General features: G+C 38.3%; 1 protein-coding gene across 1 annotated transcript; it reads left to right on the forward strand.

The window, feature by feature from the left end:
* The first annotated feature begins 8870 nt into the window (after nt 1-8870).
* Nucleotides 8871-20938, forward strand: cfap58 (cilia and flagella associated protein 58). The gene is made up of 18 exons (XM_034607225.1): nt 8871-9098; nt 10369-10638; nt 11432-11580; nt 11672-11822; nt 12619-12813; nt 13246-13383; nt 13951-14110; nt 15645-15727; nt 15918-16109; nt 16236-16397; nt 17599-17745; nt 17858-17998; nt 18087-18310; nt 18695-18803; nt 18937-19041; nt 20024-20143; nt 20503-20627; nt 20740-20938. The coding sequence occupies exons 1-18, from the start codon at nt 9090-9092 to the stop codon at nt 20849-20851; spliced, it is 2592 nt and encodes an 863-aa protein (XP_034463116.1). The 5' UTR covers nt 8871-9089; the 3' UTR covers nt 20852-20938.
* Nucleotides 20939-22179: the final 1241 nt, after the last annotated feature.

Here is a 22179-nt window from a genome sequence, read left to right on the forward strand (position 1 = left end):
CTAGCTGTAAACCTCTTACTGAATAGATGTCATTCAGCAGTGAATCACACACACTTTCTCCAGGAGCTTCCATTTGCATTTCACACACAGGCACAGTAGAATTTGTAATTTAAAAAAATATATTTTTTAGCAAGATTATATTACTAAGAATATAAAACATAGAGAAAACTATCTGATTCAATCTAAAGTTATTCAGTTGCTCCATTTAACCAGACTTCAGCTCCATTTATCTGACTTTATCTCTTACATCTCTGAACAGTTTGCACTGGAGCAAAATCTTTCAATAGTCGAGTCTGTTCTTTCACATCTCCTTCTGTAGATTTTCTACTTTAGGTCATGTAGAGGCTCCAAATCCTATTCAGAAATCTATAATTCATGCCAAAAACAGTCTAAAGAAAAGAACTAATCATACTTATTGGAAGATAGGATTTTGTGCCATAGTATATGATATATAGTATTTTTTAAACATATTAGATGGCATAAAAACAATTGTTTGGCCTTAATCGAGCTTTTGGTTGGTTGACTGCTTCACTTGTGTCTAAGTTTTATTGCTATTACATTTTTTTTATTCGTGTGTTTGTACACATTTGCCTTTTTGGCCATTTTTTACTCATAGCCTTTTATATTTTGTTTCTTGTGTGTACTTGACATTTAACATGGAAATACTGAGAGTACAGCATGTGGCACTGGAGGCAACCCAACGTTTTTGTTGCAGATTTTCGGGAAAAAGCTGTTTTGTTTACTTGATGCTTTATTTTGAAAGATTCCAGTGATTGCCTGTACAACACACATAGACAATGTGGACTCTAACGGTCTAAAAACAAATTCTATCGGATAAGTAGAGGAATAGCCAGGAACTCTACACATTACTCATGCCGCAGCTCAGACAGTTTAAGAACTTAGTTTTACAACTGATTAGATATGAGAGAGAATTGTAACAAGTTCAGCTTGTGTTGCTGTCTTTTTCCCAAAGGGACTCGGTTTGTTCAGAGGGTAGATCTTGCGTTAACATGCGCGAGCCACTTATATGATCGGAAAGCTGTGGTGATGTGCACATTTGATTTAATTATTGGTTAATTTGTGTAATATTTTTATTTTTGATTCTGAGCATATTCTGACACCTCCAACATTATTTCCACAGTGAAAGCTTGCAGAAGGTGCAGTATTAGGGTCTCAAACATTCTGCCCTGATAGTCTACCGCTCCTCTCATCGTTTGAGTTTTAAAGTGCAGGACAAGTGAAGACGGGATTTACTTTTTTTAATAACATTTCATTTAATAAAACAGACCTTATCTGTTTAAAACTGAAACTTAAGTCCCCTGAGAGTAATTTATAAATGTCTGGAGAAAAGTGTCCCGACATGGCGACCCAACTACAGCGTCACAGAGGCATTGGTGTTGCTGTCGTAGTTAAAATAAACAACCATTTTATTAAAGAAGCTAGTGCCTTTATTAAGGATGGAAGAATTAGTGAGTCTACTAGGTTGCAGCATTTGCTGGCTATAATGGGGAAGTATTGCATCTGTGTCATTATATATTGTGGGAATAACTCTTAAATACAGTTAGTGTAACTAAAGTGAAGCCAGCGTCTCTGCTTCCAAAGATAACAAAGTCAGCATGAATGATTTCAGTGAGAATAAAGGGGCATGAAAAAGCACACGGATCACAGGTGCAAACCCACCACCCAACCAACTGCAACCTTTTGCTATTGAGAGCTTCTGCCCACCTCTGTCGATGCCATGGTGTTTGAAGGGCTGTGAACAAAAAGGTTGAGTTTGCCTGGAAAGAAGGAAAAGGAATAACCGTGTAAAACCGTACATACTGAAACATATCAGTGAAGCAGCCATCTCATCACAGTGGTGTCAGAGGCTCTTCGTGTGGCTTAAGGTGCAAAGCAAACAAGGAATCAATGCTATAGTGATGAGGGATTCTTCCATAAATTACAAATGCCACATATGTCATTGCTGTATTTGTATTTTTTTAATATACATAAAACAAAGAGAAGAGGCTGCACTACTGCCTCTATAAAACTACGAGTTTAGAAGTCACTTGTTGGAGTTCAGGTTGGATTGAAAATCACACTGAAAGAGAAACAGCGAGCTTCTAAAGGCCTTCATCATGGTATACCAATAGCAAAGTTAAAAAAACTGCAGGCACTGATGCATTGATGCATAATGTTCTTAAATTAAATTTGCCTGGTTGCTGTTTAATATCTACGTTTTTAGGAGCATTTTTAAGTTAGATGTAAGAAGAAGAGTTTCCTTTCAGAAGGTATGTAGATTGTTTTCCTGCAGACCTGATGTTGGTGTAGCTGTGAGACCTTTTAGTGGACTTCTGGAGGAAATGAACAATGACTGATGGCACTGGGTTTGTTTTATTTTTAAAGACAGGCTTTGTAATTTCTAGACCTGCATGACAGAAGGAACAGACGTCATTTCATACCACACTAAACGGTCGTTGAGATCAATTGCCAATTAATTTCCTAATTAGAATGATATTTGACTGAGGGACTTTGGCCCACTTGGGATATTTATCGATACTAGAAGAGCATTTCTGTCACATTCTTTTAAATTATGACTATTCTTTCTGGCAGAAATATAATGTAAGGGAATGGACCAATATTAGATTAGTATCCTTTCAGTTCTGAAACTTAAAGATTTTTAATCAACAATTTGATATCAAATCATAGCTTCTAATGCCCATACTGTACCAACATATTTCACCAATACCTACTCTCATGTTGTTGTTAATTTTTCAATATATCACATTCATTTTACTTGCAAAATCACTATTGATGCACTTTGCCAGTTTATCACAAAATATATTGTTCATGTTGAAAATATCCCACGTTTAAAAGAAACTAAAATTGACAGATTTTGAATAAATACCTAATTTATACAGAAAATTCTTTATTTAAATATATATAATAATTCAATATATTATAAAATTAGAAATTGCATTTCTTATTACAATTGGTCAATAATGTGTATGTAATTAAAGAGATTTCAGTTTGTAAATTGTTTATCTAGATGCTGTATTGATTTAGTTCAAAAAGCTAACAAATACATATATATAATTAGATTTTTCTTTCAAGGTCAGATTGGAGGGGGGAATTCTTCCTCACAGCACAATGCTTTAGTGGAAACAAACAGGATGAGCCTCTGCATCACCTCCCAAATGCTTTGGGAAAACCAACTGAACTAAATCACTGAAATGTACATTTGTTTCATCACGTTTCCACTGAATGTTGAGAGAGTTCCATGAAATCATCTGGACACCCAGTTAGAGAATATGCTAAAATTTTTAATTTCCAAGACAGCTCTTCAAATCAGCGGTGTGGGGGAAACTGTAGCTGTGTGCGGCTGCGCACTTGTTTCCTCACTGTGGGCTTTACTGAGACTTGTGTGAGGTGAGGACAGTGTGAGCTGGATGGGTGAGGCGAGGTCAGATCGGCCTCAGCAAAGACGTACTGTATACCTCTTAATGTGCCACAGACAGATGTCTCTGTACATACTGTACCTATCGTGTATATTGGAAGATATTATTTGCATGGTATGAACATTTGAATGCCACTGACAATGACAGTGATGTAATTACTCCCAGATTTTAAAGCAAAGCCAGTTAAAAAGCTTGTCTCACCTGAAAGTCAAAGTAAGCAGTAAAATATTTTACTGTTTTTTTCAGAAGTGCACTAAAGAAAAAATAATCAGCAACCAATTAATCAGACCCATCCACTGTACTCGTACTGTTGCTAATAACGCTGCTACACACAAGCACATTGTGCCATTACATCGGTGTAAGAGTGTAGAGGGAAACACCCAGGGTTGTCTCTAGATGATTAGGTAACTAGGTGCTAGTAGATTCACTCTTCACTTCTGTGATGTCTATAAATTGATATTTTTATTGTACCTGTCAGGTTAACACTTGCTCACAAACAGTTGTCTGGAGTAAAAAGAAATATTTTCAATTTTGATGATCTATTTGTCAAATTGTAGTCTCACTCGTGCTAAGTGCAGTACATCGATGTAACATTAGAAAATGATGGATTCTTGAATAGTGAAATATCCCGTCTCAGAATTATGATGGATTATAAACAGTTACTCAATGAGAATAACTCGTCATATTTACTGTAATAACTTTGTCCCCTACACATTCTAAAAGTGATGATTTATAGTCTATTGTACTGTACAAGACTGTCAAATAGCTCATATTTAAATAGTTTATGGTGTCTAAAGAAGTTTCACTCATTTAAAGAGAATTTATTTAAATATAAAACTCAGTACTGTATCACACTTGGCACTGGAGCCGAGACGAACTGGCTGTGGTGTCTTTAGATATTTTAAGACGTGTTGACACTGAGACTTTTCATCACATTGTTGAAGATATCTACATTTTTCACACTTTGAACCGGCTTTTTTATCATCACATAGCGTGGAGAATGTCTGGTGCTAACACCTTCTGCAAAATCAAAAGGTTTTAGTTTCTTACTTAATGGCAATGCACCTCTGTCCTGTAAGCTCGAAGTATACTTAAACCTGCCATTTAATTCTGTTTACTTTAAAAAATAAAGCAATGTATATTGAGCAAAGTTTAGCCCAAATTACTGGTGGTGTGGAGTTGAGTCATATTTTTGAGATAAGTGAGATGTGTGTAAAGATATAGACGTTTTGGTATTTTAATTCATGGTTAGACTGCTCACAATAATATGCTGACATTGAGGCCACAAACTGCAAGTTGATACAATTGCATAGTGCAGTGAAAAACGTGAAAAAGCAGGAGACTATGGATAAATTACACAATCATATTTGAACCTGTCAGAATTTAGAAGACTCCTTCAGTGCAGCTTCATTGCCAAGATCCTTTAAAAGAACAGAGGAAGGTGCATCGTCTACGAACTAAAGGCTGAACTACATGAGACACAAAAACCAGAGCTCAGTTTAGAAACGTCATCTTTTACTGAGAACCACCGCAGAAGAACACATTCAGGAAGAGACTTGATTCTAAACCTGAGAGCAAGATGGAGGAAAGTTGAGATCGCGAAATGACCAACTTTTGTCCAAACTGTGTAGAAAAACTTGAGTGTAGAAAAAGGCATTACATATTTGAGATTTTAAAAAAGTTTAGTAACACAGTGTAAATGATATCTCAAATAGGAATACCTTGTCATATATATTTTTTGTAGAAGAAAATATGATGCACATCATCTATATTGCAGATTGATTGGGAACTGAGTAGTGTAGGGTCTGCTTCAGTGACACATTATAACATGGTGTAACAGACCAATGTGTATACTGTATGTGTGAGTAACGGAAATCTATAAATGCTAGAAATTAGTTTAATAAATTAATAAATATGGAGAAAGTATATATATATATATATATAAACTACTTGTTTTCAAGAATGTATACGTCTATATTCTATAATTTTTTTATCCATCTGTTGCTTTATACTGTAGCAATGCAGAATCTTACAAAAAGTAGAGGAATATTACGTCTGTCTAAGTTTTTCAGCTGTGTATAAAAGAAAAAGAGAAAGGCTGTCACTGTATATCTCACTGTCTATTTCTCACAGACTCTCAGAGAAGGAGACAGCAAACTAGTTTTTATAGCAACCTCCATTTGGTGTGAATAGCAAATGTAATCTTTTTTAAATATATGTGGGCCATCACCTGATCACACTGAACATTTGTTCTGTAGGAGACCTATTTGATTTGTTTGGGTCTGTCACCAGGCTGTCTTCTGCCGTCACACATCCATCTTTTTCAACATGTTGTGGCATGAAAGGATGGTGAGAACCTGTTTTCCCCTACTATGGTGCTCCCTTGCCATGTGTATCACAGAGATATAGATATATATTCATCTGATTTACAGACTGTGCAGATAGAGAAGTTTGCAGTAAATATGTAACAGACACAGTGCTTCATGATGCTGCTTTGAACTGACACGAGGGGATTCAAATGTTTGCTTTTGGTTTGTTTTCGGTTATAAACAGAAGCATGTGCAAGTTAATGCGATGAGAGTTCTCCGGCCTTTGCACTTGTGAGTGGAGGTTGAGGATTGCAGCAGCTGCTTAAAGTCACACCGATTCAGTGCTGTACATTGCCAAAAATACATACATTCTGACAACTGGTGCTATTTGATAACATATGTGGTGCTTTATTTCTTCATTTCTTCATTTTAGGTTGATTGTTTCCTTGCTTCAGACAAAATGTAGCTACACAATCCTGTACTGTACTGTCGGCTGCTGTTTGCAGTGAGTCACCTGGTTCGGTCGTGTGCAACAGACAGTTTGCTCTTGACTGCTATTGTTTCAGGGAATACACAGATCAGATAGGACTTACATTTTGAGTGGCAAATTTTAAAGCAAGGAAAATTACTCGGACGTTAATTTGAATAAACATGTTTTAATGATTTTCTTGGGATTGAGTTTACAGTTTTGATTTTGGTTGAAATTCACAGTGCTTCAAAGTCTAATGTATGTATATTGTGTTTGGTGCTGAGTGATCCGATAAACTCACCATGACCTTTGATGCGGTATTCATCACAGAAATTTAAATCCTTTAGTCTTTCTATCAGGTCAAGTAAACATAGTAACGCCCCCTGCAGGTTCCCTCGTGTTGTCGGGAGTGAATATCCACTTCCAAGTTGCTAGGATCTCTGCAACCAAACTGCTCCAACACAAATATGATGATGCTTTGTTCGGCACCTGCAGTGTTACTATGTTTGCAGACCTGAGAAGGCATCTAGACATTGTCTCATGAAGATGCTTGTTAAACATTTGCTGCAGCCTCTATACATGGAAATGTTGTACAAGCTACATGAAGCTGATTATGTTATTTATGCTTTTTTTACATCACAAAATGCAATACAAGTGGAAGAAGAACAAAGTGAACTCATTGTCTCCTCTTAATTGTTCAGTCTTCCTGAGATGTGTAGAGCTTTTGAATTTGAGTTACAGATGTCATTTTAAGGGTTCTTTGACGTTTTGACCTCCTGGTAAACACCTACTCACAGGTGTAGACAACTCAGTACCTCAACATGTCTTCATGGACATCTTTAGCCCAGATGTGTAACTATTAAGTTTTTTAATGTTGACCATCTCTGAGAAGTCAGTACTCATGATGCTTTCTATATTTGTTGGCACAATCTCACACAAGAATGTATGGCTACTGTAATTCCTGCTCACCCCCACTCTTCCTAAAAATTGAGGCTTTTAAAGCAAGTAAATTGAACTGTCAGTTTTTTGTATTTCAGATGTCTTGGTATGCTTGTTGTAGTTGTATATTCATAATGGTGTATATTACATCAGTTTTTATTTATTAAAATGTTTAAATTTTCCTAACATGACTTTTCATGTTATTGAGCAAAATGGTCCTCATCATTTAATGCATAGATGCAGAGCGGATTTCTTGATCCTTTCATTCCATTTCTGTTCACATTGAATAGATCAGCAGATGGTGTTTTCTCATACAAATAATGCTACAATGACAAAATGTCAACTGATTGATTATTACACAGAACTGATTGGAAACCAGTGGATAGAAGGAGAAAGAAAATGCAGAGAAATAAAATACAACTATCGATTTAAAAACATGAGCTGCAAAGTGTGTTAAATGTAATAAAGTATACAGAAACAATGGTCAATGGTCCTAATGCCCATCAACATTAGATAAGTAAAAATAAGGCGTTAAGGAAAAGTTGTGATAAAGAATGATGACATGGATTCATGACGTTCCTCATCAGATAAAAAAAATGTATGTGTATCAAACAACCTGCAAACTGACTGACACGATCCACACTTGCAAACCAGCAAATATTAAACCTCATCATGTTAGTTAGCATTGTTACTTTAAGACGGACTCGGGTGTCTGCTACACAGTCATACATTATGAGATCATTTAACACACAGAGAATTCTGTTATCTGCAACCTAAGACCTAATGAGGTCATTTGATGAAATAAATTCCACACGACACAATTTGTGCATGAACTTTAATAAAGAATACTGTTTATTGTATTATAGTTATTTCTTCTATGGTGTTAGGTAAGGAGCTCAGCCCTGACATAGCTGGACCTGTTTGATCAGCCTTACACATCTTCAACAATATATATAAAGAATGAGAAAGATATATATATATATATATATCTTTATATATATATATATATATCTTTCTCATATATATATATATATATATATATACAGTATATATATATATCTTTGATTAAAAAAATCTAAAAATGATTACATCATGTTGTCACTGTATAGAGAATATAAATGCGGTGGTGTAGTGTTTTCCTAACTCCTTGTTGAAGTTAAGCCGGTTACTTTATTACTACATTTCCTGAAATATGACCATGTGAGCAGGGCCTGCATAGATCTCAACTGCAGAAGGTTACATCCCTTTATATGAGACTTTATTTCAAATTGCCTCTGTATAATCAGTGTAATGGGGCATATTTTTTGATCCATTCGCAGATCAAGAAACACACACACACACACCACAGTGAACTAGGTGCAGTGAAGTAGATTTACAATTACACTTTTTACCGTCAGTTCAATAAATAGTAAAAGTCAAACTACATGTTCAACAAACATATATAAACTGTCTTGTCTGACTTGTTATGTCTCACCTACTTTAACACAGGCTATTTAATGTACTGCATGGTTAGAGGTCTGAGGCGACTCAGATACAAGAAGAAAGTTGGGGGGGGGGGGGCTCTGTGGTTTCTTGGTTGCCATTGGTGCATGTGATACACATAAACATGGTCGGTGGTGTATGTTAGGAAGACCACCGACTTCCATCAAAACGTTTGCAAATCCTTGTTCTATGATGTGATTGTCTTCTTACATTGAAACAGGTTGGATTAGGTTCCACTTCCGTGTAGAAACAGAGCAACAGTGCATGTTGTAGCAACACTTCAAAAGTTGCTCTATACCACGGACCTGGCAACCCACTCTGCACCGGAGGCTCTTTCTCTCGCGAGATCACCGGTTGCTTAGCAACAGAAGTCAACAGCTGTGATCCGCCCGTGTTCTTCCTGAGAGGATTCACTAACTATTACTATAACTATACATCAGCTGTTCTACACGTATGATGGAGGTAACTTCTCTTTCTGACACTTATGTTAACAGCGTGCGGTTCATATGACGTTGTTTTTCTTGTCATAAAAATACGCTTCAACTTATTGGAATATGGTCAATGTGACGCCTGTTCACTCTTTGATCCACACGCTATGCAAAACCCCTTCTAATGCACAACATGGGTAAAAATGTCCCGTATTGATTTACTGTGTTATTTCATGCATGGCTGGATGTTTTTTTATATTCTTTTATAGCTTATTCTTCCTTCTTCATTGAGGAGAAAGCTCCTTTGATGACATACAAGATGCTTGGCCTATATCATCAAAGACATCTTCTCCCTTTAGGAGACACACCCACAGCTCCAGCCTGATCCTGGGGAACATAGTCTAGGTTCTCAGCATCAGATTTCAGAGTCAGAATCAAGACCAAGAATTGGCTCCTCATTCTCCTCATACTGTTGACAGTATCTCTATGACCATGTCAGACGTAAGTCTGAAATGATTGTGACCAGCTATACTTACACTCTGGATAAAGAAAATCAAAAGCATATTTTCAAATGCATATCAATCAGTGTATTAAGTATATACTGTTATATTTAGAGTTTTATTTTGTTGATCTAGCTATGGTTAGCTAGCCAGAAAAGAAGCTAGCTAGCTAAAAGCTACATACATACTGAATACATACTGAATACATTTAGTGAATACATACTGTGTGGGTCATTTTTGACCCATGTGTGTAAAAGTGATGTAGAAATACACAGTTTACGTTTGTTTATAAAGTAAGGAAGGAAAAAGGAAAATAATGATTTGTGGTAATCAAAAACAAGATATTTAATGAATACTTTGAATATTAAATGTTAAAATACATTTATTTAAAAAATATAGCAAAGAAACAACCAGGCGTTAAATAACACAGGAAATGAATACGGGTCATTTTTGACCCAGCATTGGATGGGTAGTGATACAAACAGGATGTGTAGCTGCTCTATTTGTGACTCTATTTGTAGCTGAACTGACTTGGTTTGAGTGGTTTATTATAGCAGAAGAAGCTCAACGAAATTTGTTTAACATACATTTTGAGACAAAATATAAAAAAGGGGTACGACAAAATTTTTTTCTAAAATGTCCAAATAAACTTTCATTCATTCATTCATTCAAAACCTTATTTTTAACATGAGGTTACTTTGATATAACATAAGGCTCCATGTTAAATGTGGTTTGTATGAGTGGAGTCTCTGTCTCACAGCTCATCTCTCCCATGCTGAGTGTGTGTCTCTGCTGTCCCTGCAGGAGACAGGACGGGGAGCAGAGGACCCTGCTGACTCTCTGGAGGAGTTCCAGATGGTTCTCAGTGAGCTGGTTGGGGACCAGAGCATGGACAGGATCAGGGTGGAGTACGAGAAGCTGATCCAGACTCTGAAGAAGTCAAGGGAGAATGAGAGGAGGCTGATGTCCAAATGCAGGGAGCTGAACGCTGAGATTGTGTCCAGCTCAACTAAAGTCGTAGCTGCCCTCAAACTGTCCCAAGAAGATGAGTCAACTATCAACTTACTAAAGAGGGTAAGCCTGCATGACCACAACCTGAGAGGCTACTGTAACGTATACCGTGGCTTATTTATTAGTTTAAGATTATTTCAAATACAGAGGTTATAAAAGTATAGAATTATAGGCTCGATCAAAAATACACATGATTAGGACCAATTGCACTATTTAAGATAAAACACAATAGTATTGTGATCATTTTTATCCAAACCAAACAGGACAACAGGACATTTCTAAGTCTCTCTTTTGTTCATAAACAATGACACAAAGGAATCCTGAATACACATATTCGTTCCACAACATAACTCCCATATATTTAATAGAAAACTGAACATAGTATATAAATAACACCTGTCTGGTTGGGTAATTATGGGATTTCTAAATATTAACAAAACTAAATCTAAAACTACGAGATAAATATGTTGTCTTACATTTCCTGGTAAAAAATGAACGCTCATATTTTATACTCAGATACATTTTGTGGCATAATCGAAAACAAAATCAACCTGTTCTCTGTGAAAGGGTTGACCAACACTCAGAAAACTTAAAAACTTGAATTGATTAATTCTGAACAAATTGTTATAAAAATTGTTTTACTTTGCTCAATGTCATAATTTCTGCAAATAATATGAAATGACATATTTTACATTTAATGACAACTTACTTGTCTGAAACCATACTAAGTAACTGAGAATGATTTAGTTTGAATTAAGTCCTGTTGAATGGATGTTCTATCATTTCTTCTCTGAACTCTGACTATATCAGTTCAATGAAAGTATTTACTAAAAAGTGTACTTTGCCCACACTGAAGGAGCTGGAAAAATCTTGGGAAATGATCAAGGCTACTCATGAGCAAGAGAAGAAGGATAAAGAGATCATCAGGAAACTAAAAGACGACATAGAAGACCTAACGACACATAGTGACGAACAAAACGGCTTCCCTACACAGCAGGAGCAGAAGTGAGCCATGTGTCATCCTTCCCACCCTCTTAATAACTTATTGTGTGAATACTGTGAAAGTGAATGGAACCTACTGCGATCTTCTTTTCAGTGATCTACTAAAAATGAACGAGGAGTTGACGAATGATCGGAATCAGCTGCTGACTTCTGTGGAGGGCCTGAGAGAAGAATTAAACAAGGCCACTGTCACCCAGCAGGAGACAGAGGCTCAGAGACAGAGTGCTATAGAGAACATGTCTCAGGTAAATATGGAGAAAAGACTCCGACAGGACACCGATTGACTTCTGATGTCATTCTAATTATATGACACGTTTAAATCAATGGTTGAGACCGAGTTTTTTATTCACAAATACATCAGAATTTGTGAAAACAGAGTCTACATGAAGAAAAATCAGATTTTAAATTATCATTAGAAAGTGTTTTTCACAGCGCTGTCACCACAGCGATGACTCTGCACATGGTCTTACTGTGTCCACATGAGGCATTGTGTCTATTGTTACAGTTTGCAGGCAAAGGGCAGGGCAGTTGAGAAGGTAGGAGATAGGTGGAATCATTGAATGCAGGCATAGAGTCTTAGAGGACAGGGAAAGTGTGAGTCTGGTAGGATGACAGGGCAGGCAATCTCAAAGTCCACATTTTAAAAAAGACAAAAGGAACAAAACAGGAACAGCAAACGTCAGGAAGTAAAACTGAAAGCATTAGGAAAACCATCAGAAACATGCAAAACCAGGAACATGAATAGAAACAAACATGGGTGGTGCAGACAAAGGACAAAAGACAGGGGGTAAAGCAAGAAACACACAAGGAAGAAGCTACAAAGTAAAATGGGAACTAATAAACTCAAAGTCCAAACAACTGAGATATAAGTTTGGATATAATGTGAGATATAATCAAAGTGGTATAAATCTAAATCGAAAAACCAAACACAAGGAAAGAACAAGGCTAAAGTCTACTAATACAAGGGTTTGACCTCTATATTATACCAAGAAAGTGAAATCAAATCCAGCTCTGAGTTTTTCTCTCTGTTTCTAAACCCAGCTCCAGCAGGAGCTCCTTGTACAACAGAACGAGATTTCCCGGGAAGTGAGGCTGAAGGAAAAGCAGGATAAGGAGGTGAAGCTGCTGCACGTCGACTTGGAGGCGAAGACGGCTGACATCAAAGCCCTAAATCTACAAGGTCAAAGATCCAAAGAGGAGCAGCTGAGACTGGAGCAGCAGCTGAAAGAGCTAAAGGTGAACAATGGAGTGGGATGCATACTCTTTACAGTGTCAAAAAACGATCTTATATAATATTTATCGTCTTAGTTGAAAATAAAGACAATTGTGCAGTTGTTATTATTGTTAAATGTTTTCTTCAATGCATACGGCATGTAAAGGGTTGATTTATACATATATATTTCTACATTTGTATTTTTGTACAGTGTGAATCCTAATGAGTATGTTCAAATACAAATATACAGATAGAATTACATTTAAATTGATCACAATAAGCCTCTAAATCAGCCTTGGTGCACCTTTGTATCAGTCGTGTCAGTGCATCATTTACTTTATAGGCTGGTTGACTACAACATACAGTGTGTGTAATAACATACACTTTGCTTACTGCACAGCAGAATGCAACGATCCCTTTTATCCCACGTCTCAATCCCCCTTGTGACTGTGCAGATCCTGAATGAGCGATCTACCAAGGAGCTGGAGCAGGTGCAGCTGAGGAACACCAAGCTGCAGCAGGAGTGTGAGAAGCTCTCGTCACTCAAAGACCATCTCTCGCTGGCTAATCTGCAGAACGCAAATGAGCTCAAGGTACACATCTGTCCACTGACTCACACACACACACACACACACACACACACACACACACACACACACACACACAATTTTAAATGTGAATGGAATAGAGTGGTGAAGTAACAGCAGTGATAGTGGGTTCACACCCAAAAAATCAAAAACTCTGATGCTTAATCACACAACATGGAAATATGACAGCATGGTTGTTCCCCCAGAGCTGGTTTTCCATTATACTTTGTCAGGTCACTGTGGTGAGTTTGGTAAACAGGTCCTAACAATATTTATTTGTTTTTTTAGGATGTTGTGTTTCTGCCCTATTAGGCCATTAGGGGGCGCTGCAGTGATATGTAGTGAGGAAGTCCGAAACGGGTCTACTGTGTTTTATTCTCCAAGAAATAAAAGTCAGCAAATAAGCGAAAAAAAAACAATATGTTTGTCTTGAGAATTTGGAATGAGTTCTCTGAAGGCTCTGGTCAGAGGGACAGACTAAGTGTGGACTGCTGCCCTCAGGAGAACACTGTATGTGATCCACTCTCCTTGCCTGACACCCTTTCTCCCTGTTGCGTTTGTGTAATTGATTAGATGAGAGAGGAGGAGGTGACTCAGATGCGTCAGGCGATTGCCAAACAGACAAAGATGAGAGAAGCCATCCAGAAGAACTTAAACCAAATGGAGGATCAGAAAGCTGACGTGGAAGTGCAGAGGGAGACACTGAGAGCTCAGATCGCTGGTCTGGAGAAAGGTAAGGGTTCTTGTCTTCCCCCCCCCCTCTGGGGTCCCAGTGGGTCCGTTCGTCACTGCAGCCCCACTTAGTCCCTATCAGCTCATCAGTGTCAGCTTTTAACTTTCTTTTCATGCTTTTGACATTCCTTGTGATTACAGAGAGTACAACACAAGGCGATGTTCAAATAGACAATAGGCTAATAATTAAAACCACCCAAATTTCCAAGAATAATCAATTTATATAAAATGGGTATGAACAAATGTTTCAAACCTTATTATGTTGTGGTTTCTCTGCACAGTATAGTGAGCTCTTTACATTTGTACCATATTACAGTTATTGGCTGTAATCACATACTGGATATACATTTCAAAGTTCTGCCAAAGTCATTATGTTCATTAGGATGCATCTTCACAGAGAACAAGAACTGAATTATTACTTGCACTGAAATCACTTTAAGAATGAATCTCTCTACAGCTTGTGTGAACAAGTGGAATAATGACGTTGACCAATAACTCAAGTATCAATAACCAACTGTACACACTGTATATGCATTTTAAGACGGTCCTGACTATTGTATATCTGTTAACTTGAGTACATATATAGGCTTGAAGGACTTCTTATATAATGGTATACATTGAACTGCAGATATTTTCTTCTGACGCCCTCAAACCATATCTGACGAGATTAATTAACAAACAAACAACTAAATACATGTAGGTAATACACTCATAGCAATCTACACATGGACACACAACATAAAGGTATAAAATATGTTCGTATTTTCATCATAATCATTTAAGTTTAGAATCCAGTATTTAGTCTGCATTAAAAATCCAGAGAATCAGTGAGGAGAAAATATTGGAGTTTGTCAATGGAAACTGTGTAAATAGACCACAGATAAGAGCTGCTGTTGTTTTGTAATAAATGCTAAATGGTCTGTATTTACATAGATATACATCTATGTGCAGCACTTTTTATATCACACATCATTCACACAATGCTGTTGTAGCTGTCGGGGGAAATTTAGGGTTCAGTGTCTTGCCCAAGGAAACTTTGGTGCGCAGAATCGAGGAGATGGGGATCAAACCACAGACCGTCTGGGTAGTGGACGACCCGCTCTATTTCCTAAGCCACAGCTAAAGACAGTCACCAGGGTTGGAGTTGGTATATAAGAACTAAAAATGCACCATTACATAGACCAATGCCATAGAGCTAATTGATAGTGATGGAGCTATTGTATCAGATCAGCTGACAGAAGAAGAAAAGATTCTAATCACAGACATGATTATGTATTTTCACTTACCTATATGTTTATGTTTATGTCCATCCATTTCTCTCACATTTAATGATCCCACTGTCTTAATTCAGACGTAAAAGTTAAGCCTCTTCTTTACATCGTAAAATGTTCTTCGATCTTCATGGAAAACCTTCGGTCTGCTAAATGACTGAAGTCACATTGTGGCAAACTCTTTTAGGAGAGAGCTTAGTTAGGAGAGAGCTAGGTTTTGGCTTTGATCATCAATACAAACTGTCTGCATCTTTCTCCTCGCAGACCTTGAATCTTCTCGAAAGCAAGTCGAAGCTGACAAGAAAGGCATAGACGAGCTGATCCGAGAGAGAGACATCATAAATAAGGTATATTTACCCTGTATTAGTTCTGAGCACACATTTCTCTCTTTTCTGTTCTACACTTGTGGATAATTAGTAGGAAGTAAACTACAGTTCCTGTTTCTCAATCAACTAAACCCTGTGTCAATGCCTCTCAAAGAGTTTCAAAACCAGAATGAAATGTTATGCTCCTTTGTGGTTGTTTCTCCATCAACAGAACATGATTAAAGCTGCACATTCGACTGAGAAACAGCAGAAGCTTGTGAAGCTCCTGGAGCAGGACAAGACGACGCTGGAACATGAGATCAATGGATACGGGCAGGAGGCCCATAAGCAGCGCAAGATCATCCACCAGCTGGAAAAAGAGCGAGACCGCTACATCAATGAGACCAGCAGCCTCACGCAGAAGGCAGGTTATGCAGAAGACCTAACTTCATGGATTTCATTGTTTGTCCTGATCTTTATTTTACAATATGTTTGGAAAAAAAACCTGCCTCCATCCTGAGCCTGTCTGCAACTCTCCCCCCTTCCACAGGTGCAACAAAAAATGGCTGATGTTGAAGTGAGAGAGTTGGAGATATTTGATTGGAAGAAGAAGGTGACTGAGGCAGAGTACAAGCTCAAACAGAAAGTGAACCTGCTGGATTCTATTGTGACTGAAAGGAACCTCTACAGCAAAAACCTCATCGAGGCTCAGGTACGAGTGATGAGTTCCTGTCAGCCATTATCTTCAGATCTGTAAAATCATCATCCAGTCAGTAGTGAGTCAGCTGCAGACTGCCAGTATGCAGTAATGTTTGGAGTGAGTTTTCATTTTTTGTAGTTTCTAGTGTTTATATTATGTATTTGCTGCAGTTTGAAAACTGGCTGTGGTCGAAAAAGTTAAAATAATGCTCTTTCATAACCACCATTTTTTGACCTTGATGGAAAACCTCATGAGGTCAAGGAAAGAGAGAAAATCCAACTCCACTTACACTTACACAAGATACTCACAGACTTTACGGTACAGTGATGAACTTTGTGCTGTGTGCCGACGGTTCAGGTAAAGTTTCCTGTCCAAAACAGAATGACACGTCCTAAGAAAAGATGTTTTCAGTTTAAACAGAGGGAACATTTAACCATCAGTTACTCACAGGATATAACAACAAAAGAGATTTGATTTGATCAAATCAATCATTATTTGTACAGCCCATATTCACAAATCACAATCTGTCTCATAGGGCTTAACAGGGTGCAACATCCTTTGTCCTTAACCCTCAGCAACAATAGGGGTGTCGCCGGTGAGCATAGGGTAGGGAACTAGTAATTAGGAAGCCACACAGTCTTTCAACCATGTGTGTGTATTTTTGTAGGTGCTGTCATGAGAACATGTTTTATTGTGGGTTTTTTGATTGTCGTGAGCTCGTTTTTAAACTTTGTGTTCCCGACCTTTTGTGTGTTTTTTATTCTTTGATAAAAAGGTGTTGATCGTACCTTCAAGGCAGACCTTGTTTTTGCATCACCACACTTTTTTGTTACTTGATCGCCAAGTATATTATATATATTTGTATTAGTTTGATTATGATATTGTGAACTAATTTGCTTGTTGTTCACTGTGACTCCTGACTGGAAAGATATGACAGAGAAGAAATCAGCTGTCTCTTTTTCTAAATTTGTGTAGGTCTACCCAGGTGCAACTTCAATGTTGCACTGCTTTAGATGTTGCTGCTTCAATGAATTGTGGGAGAGCATTTTCTCCTTTCCTTTCATAAAGGATGGTCTGGTGTTTCCTGTGCTAAAGGAAATAAGTTAGGAAGCATTGAAGCTCCTCTCTGTATCATTTAGAAAACGTCTGCATCTTTTCATTCGGTTAGGAACCTTCCTAAGTAAAATGCACCCAATGTCTCCCTCTGCTTCAGGAAGAGATTGCAGAGAACAAGGGGAAGATGAAGACCATGAGCAACCATATTGAACGGCTGAAAGACGAGATCACAGGGAAGGAGCTGGCCCTGGCCAAAGATCATCAGGAGCAAAGGCGCTTAGAGAAGGATAACGAGTCCCTCAAGGTATTACAGTGTGCCTCAGTGGTTCTTAGTCAAATCAAGCCATGGAAAAGTGGGTTTACACCTCCTGAGCAATACCAACACCTATTCCATGTATCTGTGTGTCCTGTTCCAGGTGGAGCTGCAGTTGATTAAGCTCCACCTTGAAGAAACAAAGCAGCATGTTGAGAGTCAGAAAACAGAGGAGCTAAAACTGCAGAAGATTATCGCTGATGCTGATGCTGAGCAAGTCCAACAGAAGAAACAGCTGGACCAGGTAAAGATGATGAAGGAGGTAGATGAATGACCAGCACAGGGACCACTGTCTAATGATCTAATGATATGTTGGTGAAATGTCTCTCTAGGTGATCCGAGAGCGGGACAGCCTGGGAAAACAGCTGCTACGACGCAACGAGGAGCGTGCCCTGCTCTATGAGAAGATCAGGATCCAGCAATCCATCCTCAGCAAGGGCGACTTCCACTACAACCAGTGCATGGACGACGTCCGTCTGCTCAACCTGGAGATCAAGAGGCTCCGGCGCAAGAAGAGCATCATGGACAAGACAGTCCCCCACACTAAGGACCTGAGGTAAGACAGGGCCTGGTCAGGATGAAAGGAGATGACAAGAACTTGGAATAGACAAGGAGAGGCAGGACGGGGGCCCTGCGCACAGAGAGCAGGATGGATGAACACTGAGCTAACCTTCAGAGTGTAGGTTAAAGGTGCTCTCAACCTACAGAACCTGACAGACTCTGCCCTCTTCATTCATTGTCTTACTTTTGAACTAATATTTCCAACAGACTTTTGCATTGTGAATGATGGACCTCTGGCTTGTTATTTTGCTGATATTTGTCCTGTTATTTGTTTTTCTTATAAGCAACAGGGCCTATTTCCATTAAGGCGGTTGTTTCATGATTGTATGAAGCTGTATAGAACTGCTGTGTGAAACCCCATGGACCTTTTCTTTTGCAGGCGAGAGATGTTCCACCTGCAGGGGGAGCTGCTCAGAGAGAGGACAAGAAACAGTGTCCTCGAGGAACAGCTGAAGCCCATAAATATTCACAGATGGAGGCGACTGGAGGTGAAGGACTTGTTGAGTGTCTGTGTGGGTTAGCTTAAAGCCATAGCAGCTTTAGCCTATTCCATTGGTTCCTCTTTGCCTCCCAGTATCATGAACAGAGTAGCAGAGTTAACCCCTCGACTCTCTCCTGCAGGGCAGTGACCCCGGCAAATATGAACTCATCCAGAAGATTCAGGCCTTACAGAGGAGACTTATTGCCAAGTCACAAGAGCTTGAGGAACATGAACTCCTACTACAGGTAAACAGTGGACACTCCTTCCTCAATGTGCAAACACAAGCACACACACACACACACACACCTGTTAGGTTAGTCTTTTATTTGAAAAATACCTTTTTGAACAAGCAGAGAAAAATATAAGTTTACCTTTATCAGTAAATGATAAAGCTGGTGACAGTCTTTTTTATTACTCTAAAAAAAAGACCAAAACCAAGACTGCACCAGTCTGTATACTGTGTATTCAAGTCATGAATAAATACTTTCACTTTTTACTTCCTAAAACAGCTGAGCACTGTAGTTTTTAACAACGGTTTCTCAAACAGAGGGACATAAAGCGTAAAACAGTTCTTGTTGGGGCCTATTTTCAGTGGTGGAATAATACACATTTGTTTTGTATGTGGGGTTTTAGTAAAAAATAAACTAGTGTTTATGTGTTGAGGTAATAAAGTAACATGTTATTCAGTTCAACAGTCCCACTCACTGGTGTGTGTAATAGTTTTTGGACATCGATGGAGCTCCATGACTTTGGATACACACACAATGGTTGTGAGGAGGATATATTCAAATACCTCTCCATGGGATTTGTTGACAAAAAAGAGAGGACATAAATATTTAATATAATGTGAACACTGTGCTACTTAGTCCACAACTTCAGATTGTGACTGGAGACTTGAACAGTGATTGCATTATTGTTCTCTTTCTACTCAAAAAAAAATATTTGTGTGTAACACTTAAAAATATCTGACTTTGGCTCTATTCAGTGATCGTATTATGAAAGACCAAAAGCACACCTAAGAATGGGAGAGCATTTAGGTTATATTTTTACTAGAATGTTTTAGGTCATTATTTAAGTTGTACTTCTTGTTGTAAACAAGTATGTATTTCTATACGACCTTAAAGCGGCAGAAGCAGGTAACAAATCCTGTGCAGAATGTAGACAGAGTGGGGGCAAGTGCACTTTGTCTCCTTTTCCTGTCTTATTTCTTCTTGTTTCCCCACCAAGGAAAAGGAGAAGCTGTATGTGGAGCTGAAGCAAATCATGGCTCGACATCCTGGTCCAGAGGCGGCTGAGCAGCTCCAGCAGTGTCAGTGGCTCCTCAGAGAGAGAACCACTAAGCTCAAGGTCCTCACTCACCATCATCTCACAGTCCAAGCATCCCTCTCTTCATTTGTGTTTTGCTTGTTGTGTTCCACTACTCCATGTCCTTCCCGAGTTAATGACTGTATGTCTGCGTCTGTCCCTCCATCTTTGTTTCCGTTAAAACTGTGTTTATCAAGCACACTCACTCTGTAAACGTCCACACACACTGAAAGTCATTTTATTGAAGTTTTAACCTATGAAGCCTTTTATTAGAATCCAAGCCACATGTTTTTTACGCATGTTTGTGTTGCTGAAGTTGGCTAAATACCTAGACATAATGCAAAGAGCGTGTTTCTCAAAGACTGTTGAATTATGTGTTATATTTCTTTCTGAATCCGCAGGTGTTGATAGCAGAGCTGAAGATGCTTGACTCAAAGATGAACGAGTACAAAAGTGAGAATCAGAGATTGGACAATGAGCTTGCGAACATCAAGAAGAAGTACCTCAGTCAGAAGAAGCTCCAGAGGTGAGCTGCTGCTTTGTTCTTTACATGTTGTCTCCGCGGTGAATCTGAGGGATGGGTGCAGACTGCTTGATTGTTGATGTTATGCAGGGCGCTTTTAATTGTGTCTCCTCAGTGAGCAGAGGACCTTGACCAAGGTGGAGCAGCTGGAACGTCTGCCCCAGCTGAGCAGCAAACCTCACTATACTGGAGGAGGCTTCAGGACTGACAACCCTGTGAGAAGATGAGCGATAATGTTACAGATTATTTCGTAATTCATCTATTTTAAACCTTTTTAATAATTTAAAATGATGAATTTTTTACAATAAAAGTGTGTATTAGTACAAAGCAACCAAAACCTTTCTGAACCAGATATTCAAAATATAGAAAGACTTGAAGAACGCATTGAGCCTCAGTCAGGTTCTTGTTCTGTCCAGGTTAAAACCATTATGTGAAAATGACTCTGTCTGACAAGTAGTAGTAATACGTTGTTCATGCCTGTGTCACATCCTGAGTAGACTTCCATTACTTTGGTTACTGCATGTATTTGACTTTATGGTGCAGATACTAATGTTTAACACAGTGTATCTTCAACACTCCAAACAGAGTATAAATAGCTCTGTTAAGCATAAGATAAGCATGAGTTATCCTTCTATCTTACATGTTAAATAAATAATCTCTAGAAACCAGTTCATTCATTGAGGCTTAACCGGACTTTGCAGGGTTGGAGAAACTTGTGAAATGTTTTTTTTTATTTTTTTTATATATTCTTTATTTTTTGACAGTTGTTTTCAAAAACATACATCAGCCCAAGGGCAATTTTCTTTCTTCTGCTGTCAATCTTTTTCAAAATTGGGTAACTTTGTACATTTTGGGAGAGGTATAGTGTGTACATGTAGACAATAAGCACAGATCAAAAGAGAAAAAACAAATAAGTGAATAAAAAACACCCCAAAAAAACAACAAAACAACAACAACAAAAAAACAAAACAACAACAACATGCTAGGGGGTGACTTGAGCGAGAATGGGATAGAGGTCGATGAGGCTTGCTAAATTAAGGCAACATTACAGGGTCATTCATTCAATACCTCCACAAAATCTGGCCTTAAGGGTTTTACATATCTCACCCATTTGTTCCATAATTGAATGAACACAGTTTTCCGAAGACGAAGGGAAAAAGTAATCCTTTCCATAACATAAATGTCATTTACTATATCTATCCACTCCTGTATCGTGGGGGGCCCAGGAAGCAGCCAGCGCCTTGTGAGCGCTTTTTTACAAGCGGTTATTAGTATGCCATATATTTATCTGGGCGCCTTGTTTGGGAATCAACATTTCCTAAAAATAATGTTGTAAATGGCAGGGGCAGGTCAGTATTAAGAATGCTTTTTAATGCTTTATGAAACTCTGCCCAGAAAGGTTTTATCACTGGACAATCCCAGAATATATGCCAGTGATTTGCTTCCCGAGACCCACATTGTCTCCAACATGTGGGCTCCCCTCCAGCAAAACGTGCTTTCTGCTTCGGTGTAATAAAGACACGAATAACACACTTCCACCCAAATTCCCGCCACA

The sequence above is a fragment of the Hippoglossus hippoglossus genome, chromosome 14 (genome assembly GCF_009819705.1).
Source record: "Hippoglossus hippoglossus isolate fHipHip1 chromosome 14, fHipHip1.pri, whole genome shotgun sequence".
Taxonomy (NCBI): Eukaryota; Metazoa; Chordata; class Actinopteri; order Pleuronectiformes; family Pleuronectidae; genus Hippoglossus; species Hippoglossus hippoglossus.

Bases quoted from the DNA above. Each gene is read 5' to 3' on its own strand.
- cfap58 (XM_034607225.1), top strand. The intron at 19,042-20,023 runs GTAAACAGTGGA...TTCCCCACCAAG, and splicing joins AACATGAACTCCTACTACAG to GAAAAGGAGAAGCTGTATGT. The intron at 20,144-20,502 runs GTCCTCACTCAC...CTGAATCCGCAG, and splicing joins AGAGAACCACTAAGCTCAAG to GTGTTGATAGCAGAGCTGAA.